We start from the raw sequence: 27,528 nt of genomic DNA, 5'->3' as shown, positions 1-27,528 counted from the left end.
TTTTTATTTTACTGGATAATGTGAGTGGGGTTGTGTTTCAGAGCAGAATTTATACCCAGTGTAGACCTTACACTGAAAAAAAGGTGTATTTTTTAAAAAAGCAGTTGTCAGCTCTCTTTTTGTCTCAGTTCCTGATTGCTTGGGCTATATTGAAATTAAATAGCATCCAGTTAACTGCTGTTTCTTTTGCTAGGTATATATCTTCCCAATTGAACTGGAATTAATTCAGAAAATCACACTGTAAAAGTGAAGTGGCAATTATTGTTGCTAAACTCAAATGAGTTAATTCTGTCAAGGTTTCTGCTTTTCATCATGTGTCTTTCATGTGTTTGTCTTTTTCTGCAAAACAGAATTGCTTTGCTTCAAAAAAAGTGGCCTGAATAAAGCTCCAAATTTCCATTATACTTTTAAATGATCAATCATAAATATTGCTTTCTTCAGTGTTAACTCATGTTCAGTTAATACATTAGATAACCTAGCTCCTATTGGTCACACAGATTACAATTACATCAAACTTGCATCAGTGCTTATTGTTACATTACCATGGTTATATATTGTTAAACTTAACCTTGTGCTTGGTTGCTGATCAAAAATTAGCTAGCAGTCCAGAGGGTTAACAGAAGTAGCATAGCTTTGTTTTCCTTTCGAACCCAACAGACAAAGTTGCTATACCTTGCCTGAACACCGAGGTATGTTTTATATACGTACACGCTAATTCAATGCGTTTATGTCAGATAAATTTAAAGGGTTTAGTCTTCACTATTTGTATTCTCATGTTTAAGTGAATGTCACCACAGTGAAGTGATAAAGATGTGTCATCAGGACTGAGGAGGATGTTTTCCACCGATATTTTTTTCTACTTTACTATTTTTCTGAAGTTTGATTTGCCTTGGGTTTTCGTATTTATACATCAGTATTACTGAAACCAAAGGAGTTTCTGCTAATGCATTTTTTTGGTGAGTTATTTTTTGGATCACCTATTGTTAATTCAGAACCTTGCTTTTGTTAGCTCTCAGTCCTACCAGGGAAGAAAAATGGGCTTGCTGTTAAGCTTTAGCACTTCCTGGAGTCTGTTGTGGACAGCCTGTGTGACCTCTGCTGGGACACATCATATCTTTGTAGACTGAAATGTTAATAGTTCCTCTTGGGATTTTCTGTTCTGTTTATTAAAGTTTGAAATCTTTCATTGTGCTTATACAGTGGCGCCTGTTACAAATGACATCTGTGAGAAATCTTAGGTGGTGTTTACAATAGTAAATAATAAATAATATTTAACTCCAGTCAGATGGAGACTTTCTCCCCTCACTGTTCAAAACACTGACACTTTGAGATATTTTTCCTAGAAGCTTAAGGGAAAATAAACCCCACCTATCTAGAGCTGCCACTAGCTCTGTCTCTTGGCCTGGTGGTAAACACCCTCCCTGGTGAGAGCAGGCTGGCCAGGGAGGTGTCCTTGGCGTGCGTGGTGTGAACATGAGGAAGTAGTGACTTCTGGAAGGAGACTGTTCAGAAATGTGTTGAAGTGACTGAACAGTCTCAGAAATGGTCCCAAATACTTGTGGTTTCTAAGAAATGTTATCTTGTGTAAAAATTATATACACAGACATACCCAGATTTAGGGAAGATGTAAGATGCTGGTTATGTTTTTAACGGAAAAGTTTCATTTTCATTTTGGAGCTCGTTGCCTGTGATCTGGTTTTTTTTTAGGAATTTCACAAAGCAGACCAAATGCATGTTCAGCGTAATTTCTCCTAGTTGCCTTGCATTCAAGAAAAAAAATGGAAATGGGAGGAAGCAATGTAATATCTTGGGAGTTCTTTAGAAATACATAACTTTCTGCTTAAGTAAAACCTCTTTGATGTTCATTTGATTAAAAACTAATGAATATAAGCATCAGTAAATAAGAAAAAGGTAACTTTTGCAGCATAATGAAACTATTGAGAGTATTACCTGTTGAATATTCTCTACCAGATGATATAAAAAACAGACAAAGAAAGACAATATTAGAGTCAGTTTGAATGGAAGTAGACTAGAGAGAATGATTTGGTAACAGCTGGACTTTGGACAAGGTTTTAGTTGTATGGAAGTGAAGAAAGCAGTTTGCTGTGGAACTGTGTAATGAACAGCCAAGCAGAGCTAGTGATGTCTTCCTGGATGGGAGAAAGAAGGGAAAGGGTTGAAGATGACACCAAGATTGAACCCAGGGGCTTTGTGACTCTGCGGGGACAAATAATAGAGCTATCGACAGAGGCAGTGAAGAGAGGGAAAAGGAAGAATTGGAATAAAGATAATAACCACTTCAGCTCACGTTAATTGGTATATGCTCTGTTGACTTCATTCACGGTAGTTGAGGTTATGGCCTGTTGAGTTCAGCTTTAATGATAAGTTTGAGCTGGCAGGGAGATCTCAGGATAAAATCTCAGCAAAAGCAGGCAGAGATGAAAGGCTGAGGTTGTAGATCCAGAGTTCTTGCAAGTGGGCCTATATCTTGGTTCATTGAGTTGTGATGGCAGCTTAGGGAAGATGAGTTAGCTATGCAAAAGTTGGAACAGAAAAAAACCTGAGAGTGCCTGAAAGAGAACAGGAGAAGAGAGAAGAAACCCACCAAAGAAAGGTTAAAAAGGAGGAGAGACTGGAGCTTTGAAAAGCAAAGTATTTGAAAGAATCCTAATAGTGAGATTAGCTATAGAAGCATAGAAATAAACCAAGAGAATAATGAAAAATAAGGAGTTTTTTCACTCAGTTTAACATAAAACAGATAAACATTAATCCTCAGAGGCAAACAATGAAATATAGAAAATCATTGGAGCATAATAAAATTTACTTCAAATAACTCAAATCTTTGGGAAGATGTTAGGAAATGTAAAGGTTGTATTTTCACAGTACTGTATGTTTTTGACTTCATAGTTTGAATGTTACCGTGTTCAGTGTCTTTTCTGCTTTATTGTGTTTACTTACAGAAAACAACAGATGCTGCAAATCTGTTAATAGATTGACATTACCTTTAAATTATTGAGTTTAGGCAATGTGTAAAGAAACTAAAATGACTGAGAGTTTAGGAGAATACTGAAACAGATTATTTGTTTTGCTAGGTAGGTTTCTTTCTTTGTATAAAAATACAGATCTGTAAGCAAACATATGTGATGTAAGTATATACTTGTCATATATTTTCCCGAGGGTTGTAACATGGCATTATAGTCTTCAGATTGGTTTTATTGTCTAAATAAATTCTTTAATTAAATTGAGCTCTTTTTTATTTAAAGCTGTCTTTTGGGGAGATATTGCCTTAGATGATGAAGACTTAAAAATCTTTCAAATTGACAGGACTATTGACCTTACGCAGCACTCCAACGAAAGACTTGGCCATAACACAGGTACGATGTTTCAAGCTTGGTTTAACTTATTTTTTTCTGTTATTTATTTCTGCATGGAAGGCAATCTCTTTTTTAAATGTAGAAAGTCAGTATAATGTTTGGAGTCAATATTAGGTTACACTTTAAAGAGTTATGAAACAATGAGTATAAATTTGTTCTAAGGAAAGAAAGATAAAAGCTAAAATTTTAATCTGGCATTTCTGATTAAAAATATCTTGTTGAACTGAAGAGCAGAAGCCACTAGGAACTGTAAATCTGCACATGGTCATGTGGGAAGGGAAACTGTACAAAGCTTTACTTTTGTTGCTAAAACTTCCTAGTAGCCGAGCCCAGATGCCTTATAGAGAACATACGTGGAATCCTGGAAGCCAGACTGGGAGTCTGGAATTACAATTCCTCCTTTTGCTCTTTTTTCATTTCCATCCATATCTGTACCCAGATTAAGAAGCAACATAAGAACATGTCATCCTTGCTAGAATTTGCCTTGTCTAAAAAGCAACTATTTATCTGACTTTTTAATATATGTTTACTTGCTGTTAACATACAGCACATTAGTGCCAGCAGCTGCAATCTGATTAACACAGGCAGTTGGATATTCAGACAACCAGGGAAAGAGACACTATTTATGTATAAATGTGTATGTGTGTGTGTGAAAGAGAAAACAGACATCCATTTAGGCATGGATTATATCTAATGTATCTAAAAGCATCTATGCTTTCATGCTGATTTGTAAATTCATAGCAGAATTTTGTAAACTTTAAGGTTACGATACCAAAAAAGCCAAGTTACTTAGGAAAAGTGTGGAAAAAATGCTATTGGAAAATGTATGAGTGCATAATTGAAATTTATTTTCTACTAAGCATGTTCTATATGTTCCTGAACTGAGCTACTGTTAACTTGACGATTCCTGATATGTGGAAATAAGGGTCACTTTGAGGAACGATCAGAAAGGAATTTTTCAGACCAAAGAAGTAATTTTCAATTTAACCTGTAAATACTGATACATTTAAAATATTTATACTCTTTGTAGTTAATGTCGTGATTAGACTGATTTTATAACAACTTGAAAATTTATTTTATCTCCTTTTAAAGCCACTTGTCTTTTCAAGGCAGGAACACCTTTGATAGTTTCTAGTTCAAGACTGGATTTTAAAATGTAATAGTCAGTGGTTTCTTGTCCCTCTTTCCCCCAAATAGTTTTAATTGGCTTTGAGGGTATGTTCAGGCGCTAGCTTTGCGACAAAATGTAGAGAGCAAGGTCGGTCATTTCCCCTTAAAATGGATGCAGTCAAGTGATTTCTTTGACCTGCAGACTTTCCATTTTCCTTCTTGCTTTTCTACTTTTTTCTTTTTAACTGCAGACTTGTTTTTTCCCCCTCTCAATTGCCACAGAATAATATACATTTCTATGCTCTTTTTCAGTAATATTTTGTATTCTATTATATAATTTTCTTTCCTTACCTGGCTTGAGATTTGTGCATTATCTTTCCCTGTGGATAGTGTCCTATTCAGGATACTGAGTCATGCTACTGAGGGTGACTAATGCATTGGGGTCAAAAGTTTTGCCCTTTATTGCACAAGAGTAATCAGTGCAACTGCAGTGGTCAGTGGGGCTGGACTTTGGAGAAAAAACTGCTGAAATTAATGATTTAATAGTGGCTCCCAGTGAATACTCAACATCCTTGATTTTTCTAAAAACGGAGTTGATGAACTCAAGTTTGCACTTGAAAACGTAATTGTTTTTCTAGATTTGCAACGTTTTGATGCATAAACTGGCTTAGACTGTTTTTGCAAACTGCATAGCCTAGCGTGCTTCCCCCCCCCCCTCATTTTCAAAAGAGTAAATTGCCAACAGCTAATTAGTTGATATTAGGTAGCAACTGGAAAAGGAATGTAAAATGTCTGTGAAACAGAAAAACAACTAGTATTTTTACCTTAATTACAGACACAATGACAATTAATTACAAGTTTGATTTATGAGCGCTTTCTGTTGTTAACCTTCACAAACTAAAGGTGACATCAGGTAGAAGCGTTAGTTAGACACTTGGGTGTAAACCAGCAAGACAGAATTGTAGAGTCTCATTTTTCATTGCAACTACTAATAAAAAGTCCCGAGGCTCACAGGCTCTGGTTCACCTTATGTGACTACTCCTTTTGGTGAGGATTATCTGCCTGGATTTTCAGGGTCAGATACTTAATCTGTGAGCTTCTCAGAGGGTGGCTCTGTCATTTTGTTAGCAATTTTTTCCAAGCAATATACATAATAATTGTAAACAGAAACAACAGTAAAGCTGATAACATTGTTATGTGTATATTTTTTTAGTCCAAACTGCCAAAACTATCCTTCTTCTCCTGCTTGAAGTGTGAGAAGATGCAGCAATTTTGATTTATTTTTTAAAAAACCTTTTTGGATTGTGGCTGGACAAGACTGTGTATTATTCATATAAGACAAATCAGTTATATGAGATACTTTTTTGGCTCTAGCTTTTCACTAAATGGAATACACAGGCTGTGTTAACAAAGAAGTGGTAGTTTAATATTCTTTCTAGAAATAATTACAGTATAATAGTTTATTTAATGGAGCCTTTGTTTTTTTCTGTTATGCCTGACAGTTGATTCTTTTAAGGGTATTTTGATATTTGTTTGGAATCTTTAGCTATATGCCTTTTTTTAATATGAATGTTAAACATGAGAGACAATTACATTAATGACATGTTCAACACATTCCTTTCCAACAAGTTACTATTACCTCATCTATCTAAAATGTTTTAAAAAATTTGGAAAATTTTTCTCAAGGGAGCCAGCAGCTATGTGACAGTGTAATCCAAATAATTAGGCAGATTTTTATTCACTGAGCAGCCACACAAACTCACTTGCCTTATATGGAATTTTCTCATCTGTAATACGATTTTTAAGTTGTTGTTTAATAGACGTATTTTTCATATATTATATTTAAAGATTTTATGGGGAGTTAGGAAAGGTCTTTTTAGTGGTGGCTGGAGGTTTCAGTGGTCCTTTTACTTCTATCTTTTTACTTTTGCTGTTGTAAAAGTAGCTTGAAGACTCTCTTGTCCTATAACAGAGACTGAATTTTAAAATACAACCTATTACAAAGTTCTGGAAATCACAAAACCTTCTGAACAATTCTGAATGATTTGTTGACTAGTGCAATATTACCAGTGTTCATTTGTCTGGTTTGGTGGTGTTTGCAAAGGCACTTCCAGCCACAAAAGTATTATATGTGAAGGGAGTATGTGGCAGATGTATATGATCAAATGTTTACAGTAAACCTAGAAATGCAATGCATTTCTGTAAATGGCATGATAAATTTTAAAATCAGCTACTTAATAACTTAGTTTTTCTTGCTCATTGATGGCTGAAATGACACAGATATGTATATGCCTGCAGGGTCTTACTGCAATATGCACCCGGCATGAGATGCTCTCAAAGCCTTGAGAGTGCCCTGACAACTATTTGCATGTTGACAAAGAAAACCAAATCTTGCATGGTAAAATCAGCCATATTAAGTTTGTGTCAGTTCTGTTGTTTATTTCTGGTGAGACTTTGGGTGTTTGCTTTCCCTTTTCCCCCTCCCTTGAAATGAGAAGATTATGGCATGCGTTCAGGAAATTTCTGTGAGAGTAAGCCTTTTAGCTGTCAATCAATATGACTTTGAGGATGTCAAGGTCACCAGGAAGAAAAAAGCTCCAAATAATAATTAGATGATGTAATTGTCATGATTTGTCTGAATAACAAAGACATGTTGGCTTATGTTCTGGAATGCATATTAGAAAATTTTTCAGCTAAAAAATGTGGTTTTATTTCACTGTCACAAATACTTGAAAAATTCATATGTGAGTCATTGAAGAATGTAAAACTTCCTTGAAGATGCATTGCAGGTTTTACAGGGTATTTTCTAATGTCTCCAGACTGTATAGTTGGTGTAAGTGTAAGATTGCATGTTTGTAACTTTTATAAAATTCCTTTTTTTTTCTTCTTTTCTTTTCATTTTAAAGGTGGCTTTGGAGAGCATGGAATGTCAAAAAAACGAGGTGCCCTCTATCAGCTTATAGACAGGATAAGAAGATTTGGCTCTGGTATTTTCACTGTTTAAATTAGCAGGTTGCCTGATGTGATAATGTATCATGAACATTAATGATCATAGCAGTTTAACACTTTACAGCCTTTCTGTATTACTATTGGCATAAGCAAACTGTAAAATAAATAGTACAAAAATAGTAATGAAGAGATTAGCTCTTTGCTACATTTTCTTAGAGGTCTGTTTCCAGTGTCAAATCTGGAAGCTAAAATATGTAGTTTTAAATCTGGTATTAAAAATTCCTTGGCTTTTTTTGTATGGTTGTGTTCACAGTTATCAGTTGAACTTATATCAATACAGCCTTTTCAATACAGGTAGGCTGTGCTGCATAGCTGGTAATTTTACGTTTGGGTTTTTTTCCTGGATCCAGTTGAGTATTCTGGTGATTTATACTGTGTTTGAAGCATTTATGGTGCGTTACACTGAACAAACACATTTTTACAGTAATGGCACTCTTGTCAGTATAAATGCAGATGAATTCAGCAGGCTACGTAAGTGGGACCCCCGTTAATATTGGTTGAGTTTACCCAGTATATTTGATGTCAGATGTCACTCTAATGTCAAGAAGCCTCAACCTCAGAAAGGAAAATATGTGAAACTCCATTGTAATCACATCACATTATGTCTAAATGCATCACTTACATATTTTGTAAGATTAACCAGAGCACAGTAACTGCCTTTGCAGATGTGCTTTGGTATATAATCTTCATTCCTTATAAGAGAATTACAATTCTAGTATTGCATAAATACTTGTCATCTTTTGCATGCAATTTGGCATAAATTTCTTACTTCTAGTTCAAAAGGAAGTTGATAAACAGAATTTTGAATTGTAAAACATCTGTATTAACATGTGATGTGGTTCAGTAATGACTGCATATTAACTGTAACAATAGTTTTCCCCTGAAGTTTCTACCTGTGTTGTAGACTGTTGTATAATTCTCATTTAAACACTTATTTAAGGGTAAGTAATTTGCTTTACTGAGTGGTTGTTTTGTTTTGGGGTTTTTTTGGTTTTTTAAACCCTGAAATTTTCTGTATCATTCCTGATACAATTTAAGTTATGTGTTAGTCATTACAAAGGCAGGCTTTTCTTCCTGTGCATCAGGAGCTTTCTCCCTTCATTTTGCTGTAGCTTCTTCCTTTCCTTCCTTCTACGGCTATCCCAGCCCGGGGCTATGCCAAGGTGCTGGTCCATGATCCTGCCCTGGAATCCTCCTTCATCCTGACACAGCCATTAACACTTGGGGTGCAACTGGTGTCACGGGATGCTCAGAGCGAAGGTGTACTCTTCAATGAGGAATAAGATTTCAACCCCACTGCGTAGGATTTGTTGAGTGCCTTTCAAGTGATCCATTTTAATCAGCTGCCCTGTTGTGCATACTAACTTATAAATTGCTTTAGACGAAGCACCTGTTATGGTGTGCAAGTCCTTCTCTAAATATCCTTATCCTCTTCTGCTGTCACAATAAGTTTCAGCTGATTTGTGAAAGATTTGCCTGTAATGGGAAGTGGTGGTAGTATCTCTGAAAACAGCAGACATTTTTTGGTCTCGTAAAGAAACTCCAGTCATGAGTAATACTAATACTATGATATGGTAATAACCATACCGTTTCCAGAAGCTTATTTATGAAAAATGTGTATTTGCATCCTGAAGTGTTGTAGGGTTACCATCTAAATGAAAGGTAACATTTTCATCTGAGAACGTGTCTACTGGTAGCAGCTAGAGGTGATGAAGACTGGAGGGAGAAATGACCCTCTCTGACTTTTTCCATGTGTATACAACTTTGCAAGCCATTTATCTATTTTTTTTCTTTGTAATTTCTGATAATAAAAGCCAATTTAATACTTTAAGGACTTCTTTCTGTGCAGGGCTTTAAGGGTGGTCATGCACTTGCTTTTTCCAGATCTTGGAATAAAAATGAAAAGGTCAGTGAAGGCCTTGATTACTTTGGGTCTGCCCAAGGTCTCTTTGTTTGCTGGAAAAATCCCAATGTATTAAAAAAAAATAATAAATACACAGGGAGTGTGATTTTTTTAAAACATTATTTTTATTAAATGAGAAAATTTAGGTGAAATTATGCAATGTACCTTCAAGCTGATAAATGTTTGCAAATTGTTACTATAGATATGTTTGAAAAATTAAGAGTTAGACTCTTAGTTTCAAGCATTTCTCAGAAAACTAAGTAACGATAGACTGTTGTATAACAGCAATGTTCTACTTTTAAAGGGTGTAAAGAAATAATCTGACTTTGACTTGCTGGAAAATATTTTTTCTCTTCTTGTGTGTGTGATCTCAATTCAGTTTCTTTTAATTATCATTACAGGCTTTGAGCAAAATAATACATCTAAAGGAAGAACTACTGTAAAATTCTCAGGGAAAAATGAGAAAAACCGATTTCCCAGAGCTGCTACGTCACGAACAGAAAGAATATGGCCAGGGGGTGTCATTCCATATGTAATAGGTGGAAATTTCACTGGTAAGCTTTATGCTTTGGATGGGGAGAAGGAATATGATTTTTTTTTTAAATTGCTGCTTTTTTCTTCCCTTCTTTTTTTTCTTTTTTAAAGTAAGGTCTTACTATGGAAGTCAATAGAAGAGTTTCTGTTGGATCAGGCCTGAGGTACATCTGTTCTGAAAATATTGGGCATATGTCAAAAAATTGTTCCCAAAGGCAAGCTACATAACAAAAAAGTATAACTGTGCTTTAAAGGGAAGGCTCCTCTGCTTTGCCTAACATGTCTTGTGTGTTTGTTTTCAAGAGCTTAAGTAACAGAATGTCATGAGATCTGTTTTTATGCTAAATATCCTGCATTTTTTAAAATGTGACTAATTTAACTGGTGTGACATGTATTCTGCTAAACTGATTTCTCTCAACACTCACACGCGTGTGGTGGTTTGACCCAGGCTGGACGCCAGGTGCCCACCAGAGCCACTCTGCCACTGCCCCAGCTGGGCAGTGGGGAGGAGATCCAACAGGGGGCTTCTGGCTCGTGATAAGGCAGAGAGATCCCTTACTGTCATGGGCAAAACTGACTTGACTTGGGGAAAATTAGTTTAATTTAGTACCATTCCAACCAGAAAACCACCTTCCCCCCACCCCTCCCTTCTTCCCAGGCTTAATTTAATTTCCAATTTCTCTACCTCCGCCCCCCTAGCAGCACAGGGGGACGGGGAATGGGGCTTATGGTCAGTTCATCACAGGTTTCTGCTGCTCCTTCCTCCTCACTTTCTTCCCCTGCTCCATTGTGGAGTCCCTCCCACAGGAGACAGCTCCCCACAAACTTCTCCAATGTGAGTCCTTCCCACAGGCTGCAGCTCTTCACACACTGCTCCTGCGTGGGTCCCTTCCACAGGTGCATCCCTTCAGGAATGGACTGCTCCAGTGTGGATCCCCCGTGGGGTCACAGTTCCTGCCACCAAACCTGTTTCGGTGTGGGCTCTTCTCTCCATGGGTCCACAGCCCCTGCCAGCAAACCTGCTTCAGCACAGGCTTCCCACAGGGTCACGGCCTCCTTTGGGCATCCACCTGCTCTGGTGTGGGTTCCTCCATGGGCTGCAGGTGGGATCTGCTCCACCATTAACCTCCACGGGTTGCAGAGGGACAGGTGCCTCACTGTGGTCTTCACCACAGGCTGCAGGGGAATCTCTTCCTCTGTGCCTGGGACACCCCCTGCCCCTCCTTCCTTACCAACCTTGGGGTCTGTGGAGTTGTTGCTCTCACATAGTCTCATTCTTCTTTCCTGGCACAGATTTTCTTCTTTTTCCTTCCACCTCCCCACCCCCTTTCATACACTATCCCAGAGGCACTACCACTGTTGCTGATGGTCTGACGTGGAGCCGGCTGGCAGGGGCTCCATGGGGCACAGGGGCTTCTGGCAGCTTCTCACACAGGGCCCCCCTGTAGCCCCCCTGCTACCAAACCCTTGCCACGCAAACCCATGTGGGGTTTTGTAATTCCTCAGTTTGGTTTTCAGATGTGTACACACAGACTTTGTATGTGACAAGAAGAAAGACTGATTTCAAAATATATAGAATTCTTAGCAGAAAACTAGAAAAAGTTTAAAACTTTTGTTGTCCCTGAAAAATGTGAATGGATCAGTATCAATGTGGATGTAAGAAGTAATTTAAAACAAAAGGAGAGGGAGAAAAGAAAAGATGGATGGGAAAAGATAAGTAATAATATCTCTCGTGCACATTAATACAGGGAACCAAAATAAACATGCAAGTGCTCACATGTTTGTATGCATAGGTATGTGGAGAAACCAGAGTCATTCCTTCCAAGCAAACAGCTACAGTATAACTTTTAGTTCGGGTATTTACATAGTACTATACCAAATGTGACCTTTGCTTTAGGATTACTGTCTTCTGAAATAATGGTAGTAAACTAAATGAAAGCAGATCATGTTAAACATTTTTCCTTCTTCATAATGAAAGATAAACTCTAAAGCTTGGAAAACATTGCTTAAAGATAAAAGAAAAGGGCAAGATGGGATGAAATAACCTTTAGTTTTTAGGATCTGACATCATTTGACCTTGCTATTTTTATGAACTTTGAGTTTTTGTTATCTTTAAGTTTAAAAAAGTTGTGGTGGTGGTTTTTTTTGTTGGTTTTGCTTTTTTGAAATTATCCTATACTGTAACATACATCTTTGCAAACATCTGCAAGGTGGATGCATTTCTGCTAGCAAATTTGTGCCAAATAGTACCATTCTTTATGTATTTCCAGCTCAGAAGCAATACAGCTATATTCTTAGATGCTGCCTCTAAGTTAATAAGCTTTGTCTTTTGTCAGGCAATGAAGTTACATTGCCGTGCTATCTGAAGTACTGCCTGCTAGCTGGCTTTGTGTTCTGTGGTGAGAGCTAGCCTGACTGCTGCTGCATCTAGAGTTTGGATTGTTTCTGAATGTGTTTCTCATTTTTAAAACAAATATCTAGATATGCTTAATATTCTACCAAATTAAGAATTTCCCCCTTTTAGTGGATCATTTGATTTCTGAAAGGTTTTAATGCAAAGAAGGGCAGCCTGGTGACTGTTCAAGACATCATTATTAAAATCAAATGCCTTGACTGGTATGCCTGTTTACATGGCTTAGGTTAAACTGGTCTCCAGATTTGAAGGCTGTAGGACTATGTTTTTTTTTTCCTTCCGGCTAGATAGCTAGGAGCCAGGGTTCTTCAATTCCCCTTCACCCCCGCCCCCCCCCCCCCCCCCCCCCCCCGCCCTTATGTGGTCCACTGGGAAATTGCTTAGCAAGTATTATGCTAACGCAGGCATGTAAGCACACTGCATTTCTTCTGCTGTCTTCATCTGCTGTAACATAGGTGTGCTTTTTATCGTAGGTTTTATGTTTGCTAGAATGTGTCAGGCAGTATTGGTCCTCTTGTAGGCAGATATGACGAGCTGATGTTCTGAGTATCCCTTTAACTGGAATCTGGCAGTACCTGGGACTGCTAGGACACAGGACTTCATGACTCCTTCCAGGCCTATATTCCTAGTATTGAAATCTGATTTTAAGGAACAAGATGCAGTTATAAAAGTCTCTTATTTCACCTCATACAATTATTGTTCCAGGCACCCAGCGCGCCATGTTCAAACAGGCTATGCGGCACTGGGAAAAGTACACGTGTGTTACATTTATTGAACGAAGCGATGAAGAAAGTTATATTGTGTTTACGTATAGACCGTGTGGGTAAGTGTGTACGTGTCGTAACAGATACTGGTGCTTTCAATGTTTGGCCATGTTTGTCAGCTTTGCAGTTATAAGTGAATGTGTAATTCACAGGAAAATTAATAGAAACTTACTGCATTTAAAAGATACATGTTCTGATTGGCATTAGGTTCATTGAAAGCAGTATGGATAGTAACTTTTTGAAGTTATGCCTCTTTTGTCTTATTTCTAGATAATCTTGCTATAGATACGTAGACTGAGATTTTTATATTTGGCTTTATGCAGTGCTTTTAATATTTATATGTATTGTTCTAAAGTTAGTTAAGCCTTATCATTTGTTTATTATTAGCTTTCTCTGTGTCACATGTTGGCTGCTGAATTATGTGTGGACATCTATCCTATATTCCCTTCCCATCTTAATTGTTGTTAATTGTGATTCTAACTCTTCTATTCTTAGACTGTCCTTGGCCAGATTTGTTTAACCTCCAAATTCATGGCCATTTTACAAATTCCTTCTTCCAGGTCACAGGTGTGTAACAGTGAACAAAACAGGTTTTATTTTCCGTTAGTGCAGCTTGCTATTAATCACTGTGTTCCATCTTCAGATATTTATTCCCACAAATGCCTCTGTCAGCTATGTTTGTTATTTATTCCACTCAGAAGTCTTAATTTTATACAGTAGTCACTGAACCTCCTCAGTGTACCATCTTTGTTTTCCAAGAAGAGCATTTACTACCTTTGGAAATACTGTGCTTGTGGTAGCCACCTTCTGTTTGGGTTGTAGGCTCCCCAGGGAACGGCTCTGTCTTGCTGGCCTCCTGATCAATGAACACTTTGCATGCGTACTTTTGAATTTTTGTGGGATAGGGTTTTGAAAAGAAGCCTTGGGACCTCCTTGTGGTGTAGCAATGATTCTGAATGTACTTAATCATAGCCCACAAAACTACCTGTGGACTTACCTTTTTTAATTACCCCTGAAATTCTTCTTAAGGCATAGGAAAACATAATAAAACCCACTCATAGACTGTTTTAAGAAAGGCATACTCTTTGCCTTGGAAAGCCCCTGAGCCTCAGACCCTTGCAGTTAGAGAGTTTATTTTATAGGAGTGCCTGTGAACTTGCCTGTCATGTTCTTGTGCTCCCGTAGGTCTGCTGTAGACCCTGTTGGAAACGGTGCCAAATGAAATGGACTTTTGTTCTGGCCCAGCACAGCTGTTATTTTAGTTAATGATACGAGCCGTAAGACAGGATTCAGAGATACTGACATACAACTGGAAGAGGAGTGGGAAGCAGAGAATAATTGTGATGGTTCCCTTGCACTTGCAGAGGCAGAAAGCACTGTGAATTTACACAGAAGAGTGTGAAAGATTTAAGTGGTGTCAGACACTTTAGAAAGAAAAGAATGGGGATACCTACAGAGATCTTGGTTTCCTCAAAAGTAAATACAAACTCAAAGTGCCCAAAGCCAAACAACGGAAAATCTCCCCTAGCGACAGCGCTGTTCCGTAGGTTGGTTCATGCTTCATGAGATCAAGTTTAGGGTGAAGGTTGGATTATAACCAGTTTGAACCAGAAGGTTGGGATATACTCAATATCTACCTTCAAAGTCACCATTATCCTTTACAGTTAACGTTGTTTTATTGGTGGGTGCTTTACAAATTACAAATAATTTAAAAAGGCTGTAACAAGTTTAAAATAAGGACAAGGAAGAGTGTGGCTATGAACAGTTCACCGGTGATGAAAACAGGCTACAGAGAAGGGGCATTTGAGTGACTGTTTTGGGGGTACTGAGTCTATAAGCCATTTCAGGAAGAGCCAGATAAATGAGTGTATCTTTGGGTGCATAGGCACCACTGTGCATTACTCACTGGCATACAATGCTGATGCAGGATTTTCCATGGAAAGAGCCCAGACAAAAGTGACACCAAACCATCTGCAAACACTTTCTGCTACATGGACAGTCACATTGAAATTAATCTCTGTTCTTTTCAACAGCACCGTGCTGTGTTGGTTTGTTAGCACGTTGTGTCATTGTTGTTTGCAGTACCACGGCAGCTAATGTTCACAGATGAGGGAGACTGTTGCACTTAGCGCTGTTCAAATTACAAACTAAATGATAAACCCTTCTCCAAAGAGCACACAGTCAAAACATAACATATTTAATGAAACAGAAAGCAGATACAGTCATATATGTAGAAATTCAGGTATCAATATCTACAAATGTCTCAGATGGCAGCATTAACACACTAGCAAGTGAAGTGTTACTGAGCCTTTGTAAACATTAAGGATAATGTGAAGGAGCATAATGCGTTACATCTTGCAGCAGCTCATGAGAAGCTCATCCCAGAAGGGCAGTGATGAAAAAAACATATTTGAAATATAGCAGCTGGTTTTCAGCAATACATGACCTTCTTAAAGTTGAGAGTTTATGTATCAAAAATGAATGAGGGGTAAGTTTTGATTATTGTAGACCCATAGGACTGCCAGGGATCGCAGGAAGATATGTAATGTATTCTTAAGACAGAAGTGGCTGTTCCTAAGTCATTGCTCATATGCGGTTGTCTAACTTGTTTCTGAAAACCTGCAAAGGTGAATACTTCACAACCTGCTAGGAAATGTATTGCATCACTATCCTTAATATAAAAAATGTAGGAAATTGGGGGACAGTGGTTTTGGTCATAGCTAAACCAGATATTTCTTGCTGCAATTAAAGTAAATTAACTTTTATTCCTGCTCACCATGGCCATAGAAAATAAATTTTTCCTCTTTCTTTTTTGAAGGAGTCTATTATGTACTTTGAGACTGTTATTATTTCCACCCTCAGTTCTATTTTCTTTTAGGCTAGAAATGTCTAATTCATTTAATCTTTCCTGGTAGGTCATGTTTTCTAGGCCTTTGATCACATTCTTATTCTCTTTGAGATTCTTTTCAACTAGTCCACATCTTTCTTGAAGTTGAGGACCCAAAACTAGGGTGTGTTTGTCCAATTGAATCATTACTTCTGCTAAACCAGTGCTAGAGCTAATGAGTGTATCTTGTAGTCTCTCCTTCCACTTAGGTACCTAAGCATGATGTCTCCCTGTTTCTCAACAGCTGCATGTTTGACTTGTGGTTGGTTGGGATGTGACTGAATAAGAGCCAGAGTTCTTCCCACAGCACTGATATTCTGTCACTGGTTCCCATCTGTGCCATGTTTTGCACACCTCAGGACACTAAATAATTCTGTATTTCCCTTTTCAGATCTCTTCTCTGATCTGTTAGAGTTGCTATCAATTGCGGGCTTGTCTTTGTGGTATTTAGCAGTCTTTTCTCAGACTGCAAGAGCATCTTCTCTGTCTTCACTTCATATAATATTCCCACCAGCTTCATACCCCCCCTTTATACCAGGGTTCTCTGATTTGCTTATGGGCAGCTTGTGTGGAAAAATGTCAAAAGCTTTACAGCTGGATTCCTCCTTCGCATCAGAATATTTTCATCTGTTTGCAGTATTAAACTATAATCATTTGTTATCACACCTTGTTTATCTAAGCTGATTTGGAGAACAGTTAATTATTGTAATATTGTTTCTTAATATAGCTGAAGCACTAAGTAATTCAAAATTTTGTAATTAGTAAGTGATTTGTACTATTAGCTGGAGATATAAAAATCAGAATGTAATATTCAGATACTAGTGTTTATGATTCTTCTAACAGTGCTGTGTACATTGGCATTAATATCAATTACAGCTAATATTTACAGCTAGTTGATTAGGGCAAGTAAAAATCTAATCTGTAAACAGGTTCAAAAGCTCTTTTGTTCACTACTGCTTCTCTGTCCTTAAGTTTCTTGCAATCACATAGGAAGTGCCTGAAGATACAGTCAGTGTGCTTCTCTGTGTGCAAAGCCAAAAAAAAGGGGTCAGCAAACTGGGATGGCCTCTAGTCACATGCTCTTAATAAATATTACTGAGTGCAAGATCAAGCTTCTTTTTATATAGTGAGACAAAAAAAGAGCAATTAGTCATATTGTTCTGGCATCTCAGCATGCCTTTGACCTGCCTTTGTGGCAATTTTTGTTCTTCACTAGAAGACAAGTACTTTTATGACAAACTTTAGATGGCTTATTACAATCCCTGCTGTATCCTCTTGTATGGGTGTTTGACAAAGCTGTCTGAGATACAGGAAAATCAAATCCTTCCCCCAGCATTGTCAGCTGAACAGCTTCTGAGTGTTTTAAAGTTTTTGAACTTGCTAGTACATTAAATAGACATTATGGGCAAGTTCTTAAAGCTGGCGAAACAGGTAAATTCATTGCCTGAAGTACGCTTTTGCATGTATCCTTTAAGAAGAATTACATGTTATAAAAGGTGCTGAATCACTTTTATGGAATGAGAAGACATTCAGAGTTGTGCTAAATAATCTGTGGCATTAGGGCTGACTCGTGCTCTCAGGTGGCAATTAGCTCCAGCAGCTGGCACTCTGCCTGTCCCAGCGGGGCTCTGCTGGCGGCGGCACGGCGCGGGATGGATGTGACCAGGGTGCAGGTGACCTGTTGCCATAGTCTAAACCACAGTGCATTAACATAAACTGAATGAGGGGTGATTGATGTTGATACACAGGGATAGGTAGCTGTTAACCGAGGAATGGGCTCAGCTGGCTGTACTTTATACTGTTGGGGTAGTCTTCTCCATTGAGCAGGTGAAGAAGCAGTAGCCACTTCTGCCACCCCAACAGGTCCTCTTTGGGGAGTGAATCAGAACGTTTAGGAACCACAGCTGTATTGATCCCTGACAATAAGCAATTTCATCAGGTCAGGTCATAGCCGATATCTCTTTTGTACAGAGTGAGTTATATTTGTGATAGAGGTGCTTTGTCTCCAAGAAAAAACCTCTGCTTCTTCAGTGAGATATTTGTTCATGAATTTTGTGAACCTCTTTCTCTTGCTTTGTGTAACATTTAGGGAATGTTATGCAGTCCTAGCACGCTTTAGAAGTTCTGTATTTTTTCATCCACCACTTCATACAGTCTGTGCCACAGCAAGCTGATGTTGTGATGTGTGAGGATTTTTATATCATCACATTCTGAAGAGTGTAGCTTTCTAAAAAAGTGCTGCATTGACCCTACCTGATACTCTCTTCCTTCATAGGAATTTAAGAGCATTTTTGACAGTAGCTGTGAAATAGTGTTGCTTAAAAGAATGAGTGGGGTGTTCCAGTCACTTCACTTTCTCTCTGTCATTTGTTTCTCTTTGCTCGCCGTCATTGATCAGCTAGACTGATTAAATAGAATTAGAGATTCATAAATAGTTACTGTCTCCAGCTGCTGTCTAGTGCAATAAAGATTAGAGAGATGAGGAGCTTTAAAAGCTGCCAGTTGACTCAATTTAAGGGGCATGACAAGTGCTCATACAGCACAGATAGGTCTTGATCTTTTGCCAAACACACCTGGCGTCAAACCGTGATATTGCATATTAATTTATTTCATAGATGTATTTATTTATTTAATTTGTTTTTTCGTACCCTTTGATTCAGTGCAATTGTGGAAGTGATCAGAATCTTGTAGCTTAATTGGATGAATCTGGTGTGCTTGACATGACGCTCATCCTAGCAAATCCTACTAACCGTCTATGAGTGTGCAGTGCTGCTGTTATTTTAAGACTTGGTGTTGATGCTTTACATGCCAAAGAAAATTAGAAATACTCAATAAATGTGTTTATAATTTCTGGGAAGTACTTGAAATCTGTTAAGTAATCAGTGTAAGGGAATTGCCGTACTCATCTGGCAGCTTGTTTTTAGGACCAGGCCAACATTAAAAATACGTAATTCCCAGTGTGTTAGGTTTTAGGTGTTCAGTGTTAGGCAACCTAGAGGAATAGTGCTGTTTTCTTTTCAGAAGAAAAAAAAATATATTTCAGGTATGTCAGATGAGGTACCCAGTCACTACACAGATTTGATAATGCCCAACTTCTCTTGTTTTTTATGACTATAATAGTAAAATGTCAATTTGTTTTTGCAATCACGACAAGTAATTTCTGATTTATGAAGTACCACTAAAAGCTTTCAGTGGTAGTCTGAAGCACCTCTGATTTTGAGAAACAGTCAACTTCTTGATATTCTTAATTGGATTGGGTAAATTGGTTAATTAGGTATTTATGTACCGTATTTTCTTACAAAAACAAATTGTCTTAATTACTTAATGTGTTGTACTAGTCATTTTGTTTTTCTGTTATTGTACAGCTATTGCTTGACCTTTTCCAAGATACAGTGCACAACCTTAAAAGCCCTAAACTGTCTTTTGGGCCAAATGAAGTAAAGAGGACAGGAAGAGATAGACCATAGTTAAATTCTTGCTTTATACTTTTGCCCTTGTTGTGAATAGCGTCAGTAAAAGCAGAGCTGGAGACATCATAGATACCATAATTATTTTTTCACTTTTTTCCTTTTTCTCTATTTGTCTCCAAAGTATCACTGTGCAAAAATTATATTGAAAATCTGTGGAAATTTTTAAGCCACCAAATATGGCTTTGATAGTTGAAGCATGTAATGTACATGAAGTCAATAACATAAGCATGTTGAAACTATTAAAATTGTATAAAATATTCTACAACCTACAGTCTTAATAACCTATTGATTTGCTTTAAACTATAAATTGTTAGTGTTCTTTAGTTCCGCATTGCAATTTTTCTCTATAGATTTTCCACACAGTGGTAAATGTGAAGACTCAGCAGAACTGTTTAAACTGTTTTATACTAAAGGATTTGTTCTGCCTTTTCGTAATTATCCGTGGTTATCCTAACAGTATTCTCACAAATCTCTTGTACTGCTGTCATGTGTTGTGTTCAGATCACAAAGGTTTTGAATTGGAAATTAAATTCCAGGATATAAACAAAGGTATTTAAATGTGTTGTGTCTCCAGGGTGTACTTTGCAGGATTATAGTTGAGTGGGAAACTAAGTAAGTTAAAATCAGTTGTGTCGTTGGTCTGGGAGGGTTGTGGTTAATGGCTTGGACTCAGACTGTGACTGGAAGTGCAGTGTCTCAGGGATCCATCCTGGAACCCCGTCCTTTTTAACATCTTTATCAATGACCCACAAAAGAAACGATGGTGCGTGGTCTCATCAGGTTTGCGGATGACACTAAGTTAGAGGGGACCAAATGATAAGCTCAGTGGTAGAGCTGGCACCAAGAGGGACTGAAGAAGGCTGGAGGAACTGACCAACAGGAACCCTGTGACATTCAAGGGCAAAAGACAGGCCAGGCAGTGCCGGCTTGAGGAGAAGCTCTGTGGAGGAGGCCACGGGGCAGTGGGCTGGGCAGAAGCTGGCCATGGGCCCTGGCAGCAAAAGCAGCCAACAGCCCCTGGGGCTGTGTGAGCAGACACACAGCTGGTGGCTCAAGGGAAGGGTCATGCCTCTCTACTCACCACTTGCTAGAATATAGATAGAACCTACTTCCAGTTGTGGGCCTCCAGTACAAGAAACATATTAATAATGTGGAAGGACTTAAGCATAGGGCTGCCAGGATGCTCGGTACCTGGAGCACTTGCTGTATGAGGAGATGTTGAGGGTCCAGCGTCTGCTCAGTTGTGGAAGAGATGGCTTCAGGGGGACCCAGCAGTGGCCCCCAGTTCCTACAGGGAAGGCAACAAGGGGAGGGAGCCAAGCTTTGCATGATGGTGCTTGGTGGGAGGATGCAAGGCAACAGGCATGAGCTGAAGAATGAGAGAATCGGGCTGGATATAAGGAATAAACTTATTCCTTATATCACTGTGCAGACAGCCAAGCATTGCAGCAAGTTGTTCAGAGGGCTGTGCTGGCTCCATCTTTGGAGGTTTCCAAGACCCGACTAGATAAAGACCCAAGCAACCCTGGTCTGACTTCACCCCTGACCCTGCTTGGAGCAGAAAGTTGAACTAGAGACCTCCAGAGGTCCTTTCCAGCCCAAATTGTGCATGAATCACTGGAATTTTATGCATATTTAGGAGTCTAATGTGAATGTTTTACAGGTTGCATGCGTTTTATGCTTTCCTATTTTTAAAACAACCTTCAGGCATTGTCAGTGCATTTTATCTCTTTGCCCAAGTTGAGGTCAGTATACCATAATTACCATAATGATGTACATGACCTTAACATAGGTAGGAAGCCCTGACTCATTAAGTTCACCTGATATGGAAATGGTGACATGTTTTCACAGAATGCAGATTACTCCATCTGATTGATTCTTGTGTTTTCTACCATGGCTTCCCATAGATTGCCAAGGCAAATGCCACATCTCAGTCCTTACTTCAGATTGTAAGGAACAATGTTGAAGTCTGGGACCTAGTAACTAAGTTTGACAAATTTATTTGATGTCTGTAATGCAACTGCCTGTGACAGTGAATTGGGAATTCTATACTCAGGTTAGAAGGTCTTTAATGGGTGTTTAAATGAATGAACTTTCCTTGGAATGAAGAGTTATGGCAAATTCTACTATCTTTGGCTCAGAGTACAAAGTTTGTACTCTAGCATTTGCTTTCTAATTGGGTGGGACAGTAAATAACACTGTGTAGGAGACCTAAAAACCCCCAACAAAACAATAAAAACCACAAAACCTTCTTCAGGATCCAAACACTTTTTTCCTCAGGGTGAGTGTGAGTAAGAGAGTATATGAACTATGGTAGTTCCCTTATTGCACAACAGAAGTGTATTCAGATAGCTGAGTGACTAGTGAAAGATAAAGCCAGGTTAAAATGATGCTTAAAAATACCTGTAGTGCTTTAATTATGTTTACATATTCACCTGTAGCCATGATATTTATTCTGCAAACATGCAATCTGAAAAATATGTCAAGCAAAACCATGTCAGCGTGTCAGATGCAAAGGTGAAATCCACTGTGGAATCATGAGATAAAATGGTGTAATTGCTCTAAATTTTTATTTTAATCTTATTGCTGCTGTTTGTTGCTTCTTTTTATCACCTGAGCTGCATTTTTAGGGTACGTCTTAAGATAGATTTTCTATTACTATTATTTGTATCAGTGTTTGTAATAATATTTCTATTTTATAAGTATTGTAAATAGTAATTTGTGTTTATACAGTTTATATGGAGTGAAGGAAATAGAGAAATACACAGGTGTTCTTTATTTTCTGTTACTGTGGTGTGAAACAGTAGCACGTAAACCTGCACCATTGACAGTGACGGAATTGTACGAGAGTTGCCATTGGTTTTATTTACCTGCTTTGAAGAGAGCTATCAAGAGAAGGCACCTTAAAAAATTAATTAAACATGATATTGCACAACTCTAGCTGAAGCACTGAGCCTAATTCAGTGCTTTGACCCAAAAAGGTGATTCATACCTATCCTTGGAACTACCTAAAGCAGGAAGGAAAGAGTTAACTTCTGTCGAGGGTAGGAATACTGGAGAAGCAGTTGAGATAGCAAGGAACGATTGTCATGTGAACAATAATTTTTCCTAACAATATTTTCAAGATAGTTTCAAAATTCTTGATACAACCCTCCTACGCTGTTGTAGTAATATTTTCTCCTATAAACGTAACTTGTGTGGCCTTTATAATTTTAAAATGTTACTATCATTTTTTGATATATCTATCCTTGATTTTAACCATCAGTGCAAAACCAGTATATGCTTACTAAGAACAGGTATAGTGAGCTAACATGACGTGGCTGTACTTCTCTAATATTCATGTTTTAAAGTTCTAGTTGTATTAGATGCTAAAAATAACCAATGAGGAAGACTAACCAAGACTGACTGACTAGCTAACTAACTAAAGTTAAAAGTTTCTTTGTCACTGCAAAACCTGAAAAGGAAAACCAAGCAAATGTTGTCCGTAGAAGTTAATCTGCTGTTGGTATTGTTCCCATAGCTGCTCTTCCACTATTGCCTGCAGAGGCATATGAAGGGATAGGATCATTCTACACACTAGCATTGACCGTCTCAAGGACCAAATATATTCTGCTATGTAAATGTTGCATCAGAAAACATGTGTTTTTTTTTAAAAAAAAAAAAAAGAGGAGGAGGGAGAGGGTGGAGGTGATCTGCTCAGTAGAATTCCATTCCACCTGGCAGACTGCAGAATTTAAAGATCAGAGATGGGAAAACAGGCTTTTATTAGGAAATACAATGCTAACTTGAAAATTTAAGATCTTCAGCGGTGACAGGTGAAATTGTCTTTCATTTTGGTAGGATTTGCTTTACTCTTCTTTCTCTTCTTTTGCTAGCATAGTCAAGCAACTTTTTTTCTAACCAAAAAGCAGACATCTCAGATAAATGCTGACAGTATGAATGCTGAAAAGGGCATCTCTGTTCCCTAAGTTTACGTTGGAATCATAGAAGTGGAACAGGAATGAAAAATGAGAGCAGTTGTGAAGTAGGGCTTTTTTGAGATTGGTTGTTGGTTTCTTTTCTTGTGAAAATATGACTTTCTGGGACTAAGGTTTCTACTGCAAGAAAACAGGAGTGGGAGAAGAAAAGGGTTCACGCGCATCCAGTGCATTCAACCTCCTAATATACTGTTGTTGCAAGTCGCACTGTATGTTACCCATAGCCAGAGAAACTAACTATGAGGAGGGATTGCACCGTGGTGTCATAGGGTTCTGCATCTCATTCAGGGTATCTTCCTTCTGTGTTTTGAACTGCATGCTAAGTGAATCTTTTAAAGGACTACTATTTAACTTGCATAATTTCTATACCCTGTATAGATGGAACTAATTAAGAAGGGTCACTTTTCAGATCAAAATAAAGCAAACTTACTAGACTAACCAATAACTAAGAGTCTGTTGAGTGCTGTCAAGACACACAGCAGAAGTATGGCACAGAAGAAACCTTGCCTTCACTTAGCAAGAAAGCAGGGGTATGCATGGGTGAGACGGTGCTTCCAGTAAACTTCGTTTTTATTGATTCTTTGGTGAAAAGAAGTTCCTGTGTCATTCTGAGATACAAGGCCACAAGTGACAATTCTGTTGATCATAGCTAGCATCTTTTGAGAATACCCCGGGGGGGAAAAAAAAGGAAAAAAAGTGTCCTTTATTAGGTATTCTGAGTAAGTTGTTCTTGCACTAGATCTGGAGTTTGTGAGACTGCAGAAATTGTGTAGTGCATTCATTGCTCTGTTGATTTTTTCTTATATAACATTTTATCAAGTTTTAACTGAATTTCCTATATGGTTTGTAGAGATATGCATGAAAGCTTTATCTGTGTTTGTGTTTTAATTACAGGTGCTGTTCTTATGTAGGTCGAAGGGGAAATGGTCCTCAGGCTATATCTATTGGCAAGAACTGTGATAAATTTGGTATAGTTGTCCATGAGCTGGGTCATGTGATAGGTTTCTGGCACGAACATACGCGACCAGACCGTGATGACCATGTCACCATCATTAGAGAAAACATCCAGCCTGGTAAGATATTCTAATAAGTTGTTTTTTGGGGTTTGGGGTTGTTGGTTTGTTTTTTTTTTGGGGGGGTGGGGGTGGGGCAGGGGAGGGGAGTCTTTATTTTTGGTGTTTCCATCGCCTATCAGAAGTAGTCATTTATGCCTGATATTCCTTTTTAGCTAGACTGTTCTCAAGCTGATTCACAAATGAAATACTGCAACTGAAACTTCATTTTTTTCTAACGGTCTGGCCAAGTAGAAAGCCATTAAGTAGTATGGGCGAAGGAGAGAATATAGTAATCGTGCTCAAGAACTCTGAAGGAAGCCATTGCTCTTAAAGCCCTTTAAAAGTCATGTTTCTGTGCTTGAGAAAGGGCTTTTCTTTCATAGTCTTTACTGAATGATAAGTATAAAAACATGCTAACAGCTTTTTATACTGCCCGAGAGGTTTCGACCTGGAAGGTAAGCTGAGGACTTTGTGACAAGGACGGGCACTGTTCCCATGCTTTCCATGTTACTTGTTTCCTGCAGAGCCTGTAGCTTAGCCAGCGGCCTTGATGTTGTTGCGACAAACATCTGAGGAACCTGAGAAATTTAAGCTGGCTGTTAAAATTAAATCTGTCAGTCCAGCTGTTGTGCCCACACTTGTGCTGCGTGGGCAAGATGGGAGGGAACTAGGCGTGTTTCATTTGCAGTGTCATAAATGTGAAACACTGATTTTGACTTACGAGAATTCTCTTCTCAAGAAATGGTGAAATCAGAATTTGTCTGATGATAACTTTGGAGTATTTATTTGTTCCTATAAAGAGTTTTAAAATAAAATAGATTTGAGATGCAATAGATCTTTTCCACCTCAGCTAGGACTTGGAAGATGACTGGCAGCTGATACACACTCCCACAAGTCTCTGAAGTCCTGAAAGGACATATGCATCAAAGCCTTCCTTCTGTTCTTTCCATGTCATTAACTTGTGTAGATACCATAAGTGCTCTTCCCCTGTGCTTTTTCTGTGATGGGGAAAATTAGCTGGAGTGCCGTCCTCAGCCTCCTGCTGTCTACTTGCCGTTGTCTCTCTAGTTTCCGGCTGAAGCCACTTTGTGGTGTGGCATGAGCCTTGAGGGGCGCTAAATGGAATCAGTCATGACCACTAAGACATTTGGGGTTTGTTGTATTATGCAAGTTACGTTGGTTAATAATGTTAATGCCATTGCAGGTTTTTTTTGCCAGACATCAGTTGGAATATGAATTGGAGTGAGGGGTGCTTTGCATCTCTTAATACACTGATTAGGACAGGACAAAAACCTTCTGGTCTGGAATTATGAACTAACTATAATTCTTTTTTTCATTAAGTTGCAACAGCTGACTCTTGAAAATGGGACTTTGTAGTGTTTGTATTACTTGGGGGCTCAAAGAGCAGCCTTCATGGGAGCAGTCCTTTTAGTATCCAGTATGACCAGTCTATAACAAGGAGGGTTTTTCTGGGGTCTCTGCTGTCAAAATGATTTCTGTCTCGAATTAAGAACCAAGCCAGCAAATTTTGCAGATTCTACATGAAGCACAACGTAATGTGTGGGGCCTTTATGTGTGTTAGGTGAATGAGAACAGTCTTTCTAAATGTAAAGGTAGGAATTTGATGTGTGTTTCAGAAGACATTTCTGCCCTTTTGGTTAACAAAATCACACAGTTAATGCCAAATGACTAAGATTTATGAATGTCAGTGAGTGATTAGGTTAGGATCTTTGTTGTTTTCCTTTTCGGGGTTGTTTTTTATCTTCACAAAAAAAGATATTGAAGAAACTATCAATCATTTTTAGGTCAGGAATACAACTTCTTGAAGATGGAGCCTGGAGAGGTGAACTCCCTTGGGGAACCGTATGACTTTGACAGCATTATGCACTATGCTAGGAACACCTTCTCAAGGTTGGAGTCTCAGGTTATACCTTTTGACTTTTAATTATATTCCTGTCTGTGAATGTGAAGAACTATGCTTTTTTAAGTATCCTGAAATCACTGAAGATATCCCTTGTGATATATTATTCTTACAACAATCAAAGCACAGCTTGTTTATTTTAAGTCAGAATAATTTAATTATATTTTTTAACATGTTTCATTTCTGTTCAGTTTCAAAGCAGCCTTTTGATCTTGCTTCAGTTCTTCGGATTTCAAGACAAGATAATCTGGAAACATCATTTCATATAATACTCTCTTTTTGTCTCCATAAAAATTTGAATTTAGTAAAACCAAATGAGTGAAATGATTAGGAATTGTATGTGTAACATGAGCTGTTCTCTTTAAAGAGAAATCTCCTTTGGTGCATGACGTCTGACTAACTATGAATTATGTAGGTAGAACTTGTCACGGTATTAGGGCATCTACCATGCAAGGCACAGCCTTTACTAAGGACTGCAGTCAGACATTTATAACAGAGCCTGTAGCCTCTTCTCTATTGCTTGTACAGATTGTTACTGTGATCAAAGAACACAGTTCTGGTGTTTTTGCTCTGGCGTGTTGCAGGCTGATGCTTTCCCAACTCCATGGTAACTCATGTGGGGCTTGCTCTGAAACTCTGCATGGTTTTGGGAGCTGTACAAAGAGCTGTTCCCATAAGCTAGCCCTGCCCTGGAGAGTAAGTGGAGGAGTCTTTCACCCAGTCTCTTGCTATATTTCACACCAAGTCACAGTTCAGCTGCTTACTCTCTAAAAACACCAGAGTAATGTAAATTAAAAGAAACTTCAAAAAAACCCAACAAAAATGCTAGTTTAAAAACTTACGTGCTTAGCTTTTTTCCCCCCCCAAATTCATGCATTTAAAGGCAAAAAACCTAGACAATCTGAGACTGAAGTAAACTGAAGACCACCAGAAACCTCACCAGCCTCTGCAAATTTCTTAAGCTTACTCTCCTCAATATAAATGATATTATTAAAAAAAAATATATTCTACCAAAGGATGTATTTAGCATACCCATAATTTACCCCTGGAAGAGCATGAGATTGAGCCACCTGAAGTAGATAATAGTCAAATTGCTTACTCTAGTTACAGA

General features: G+C 38.2%; 1 protein-coding gene across 1 annotated transcript in view; it reads left to right on the top strand.

Moving 5' to 3' along the window:
- TLL1 (tolloid like 1) overlaps positions 1-27,528 on the top strand; it is a 139,086-nt gene that overhangs the window by 56,085 nt on the left and 55,473 nt on the right. Inside the window, exons 2-7 of the mRNA XM_037377314.1 lie at positions 3,264-3,374; positions 7,391-7,471; positions 9,798-9,950; positions 13,049-13,166; positions 24,336-24,514; positions 26,302-26,407. Of these exons, the coding sequence (XP_037233211.1) occupies positions 3,264-3,374; positions 7,391-7,471; positions 9,798-9,950; positions 13,049-13,166; positions 24,336-24,514; positions 26,302-26,407 (748 nt within the window). The remainder of the gene's footprint in view (positions 1-3,263; positions 3,375-7,390; positions 7,472-9,797; positions 9,951-13,048; positions 13,167-24,335; positions 24,515-26,301; positions 26,408-27,528) is intronic.

This window comes from Falco rusticolus, chromosome 1, assembly GCF_015220075.1.
Source record: "Falco rusticolus isolate bFalRus1 chromosome 1, bFalRus1.pri, whole genome shotgun sequence".
In the NCBI taxonomy this organism is placed as follows: domain Eukaryota; kingdom Metazoa; phylum Chordata; class Aves; order Falconiformes; family Falconidae; genus Falco; species Falco rusticolus.
Note: the sequence above shows the minus strand (reverse complement) of the source record. Positions and strands in the feature narration are given on the sequence as shown.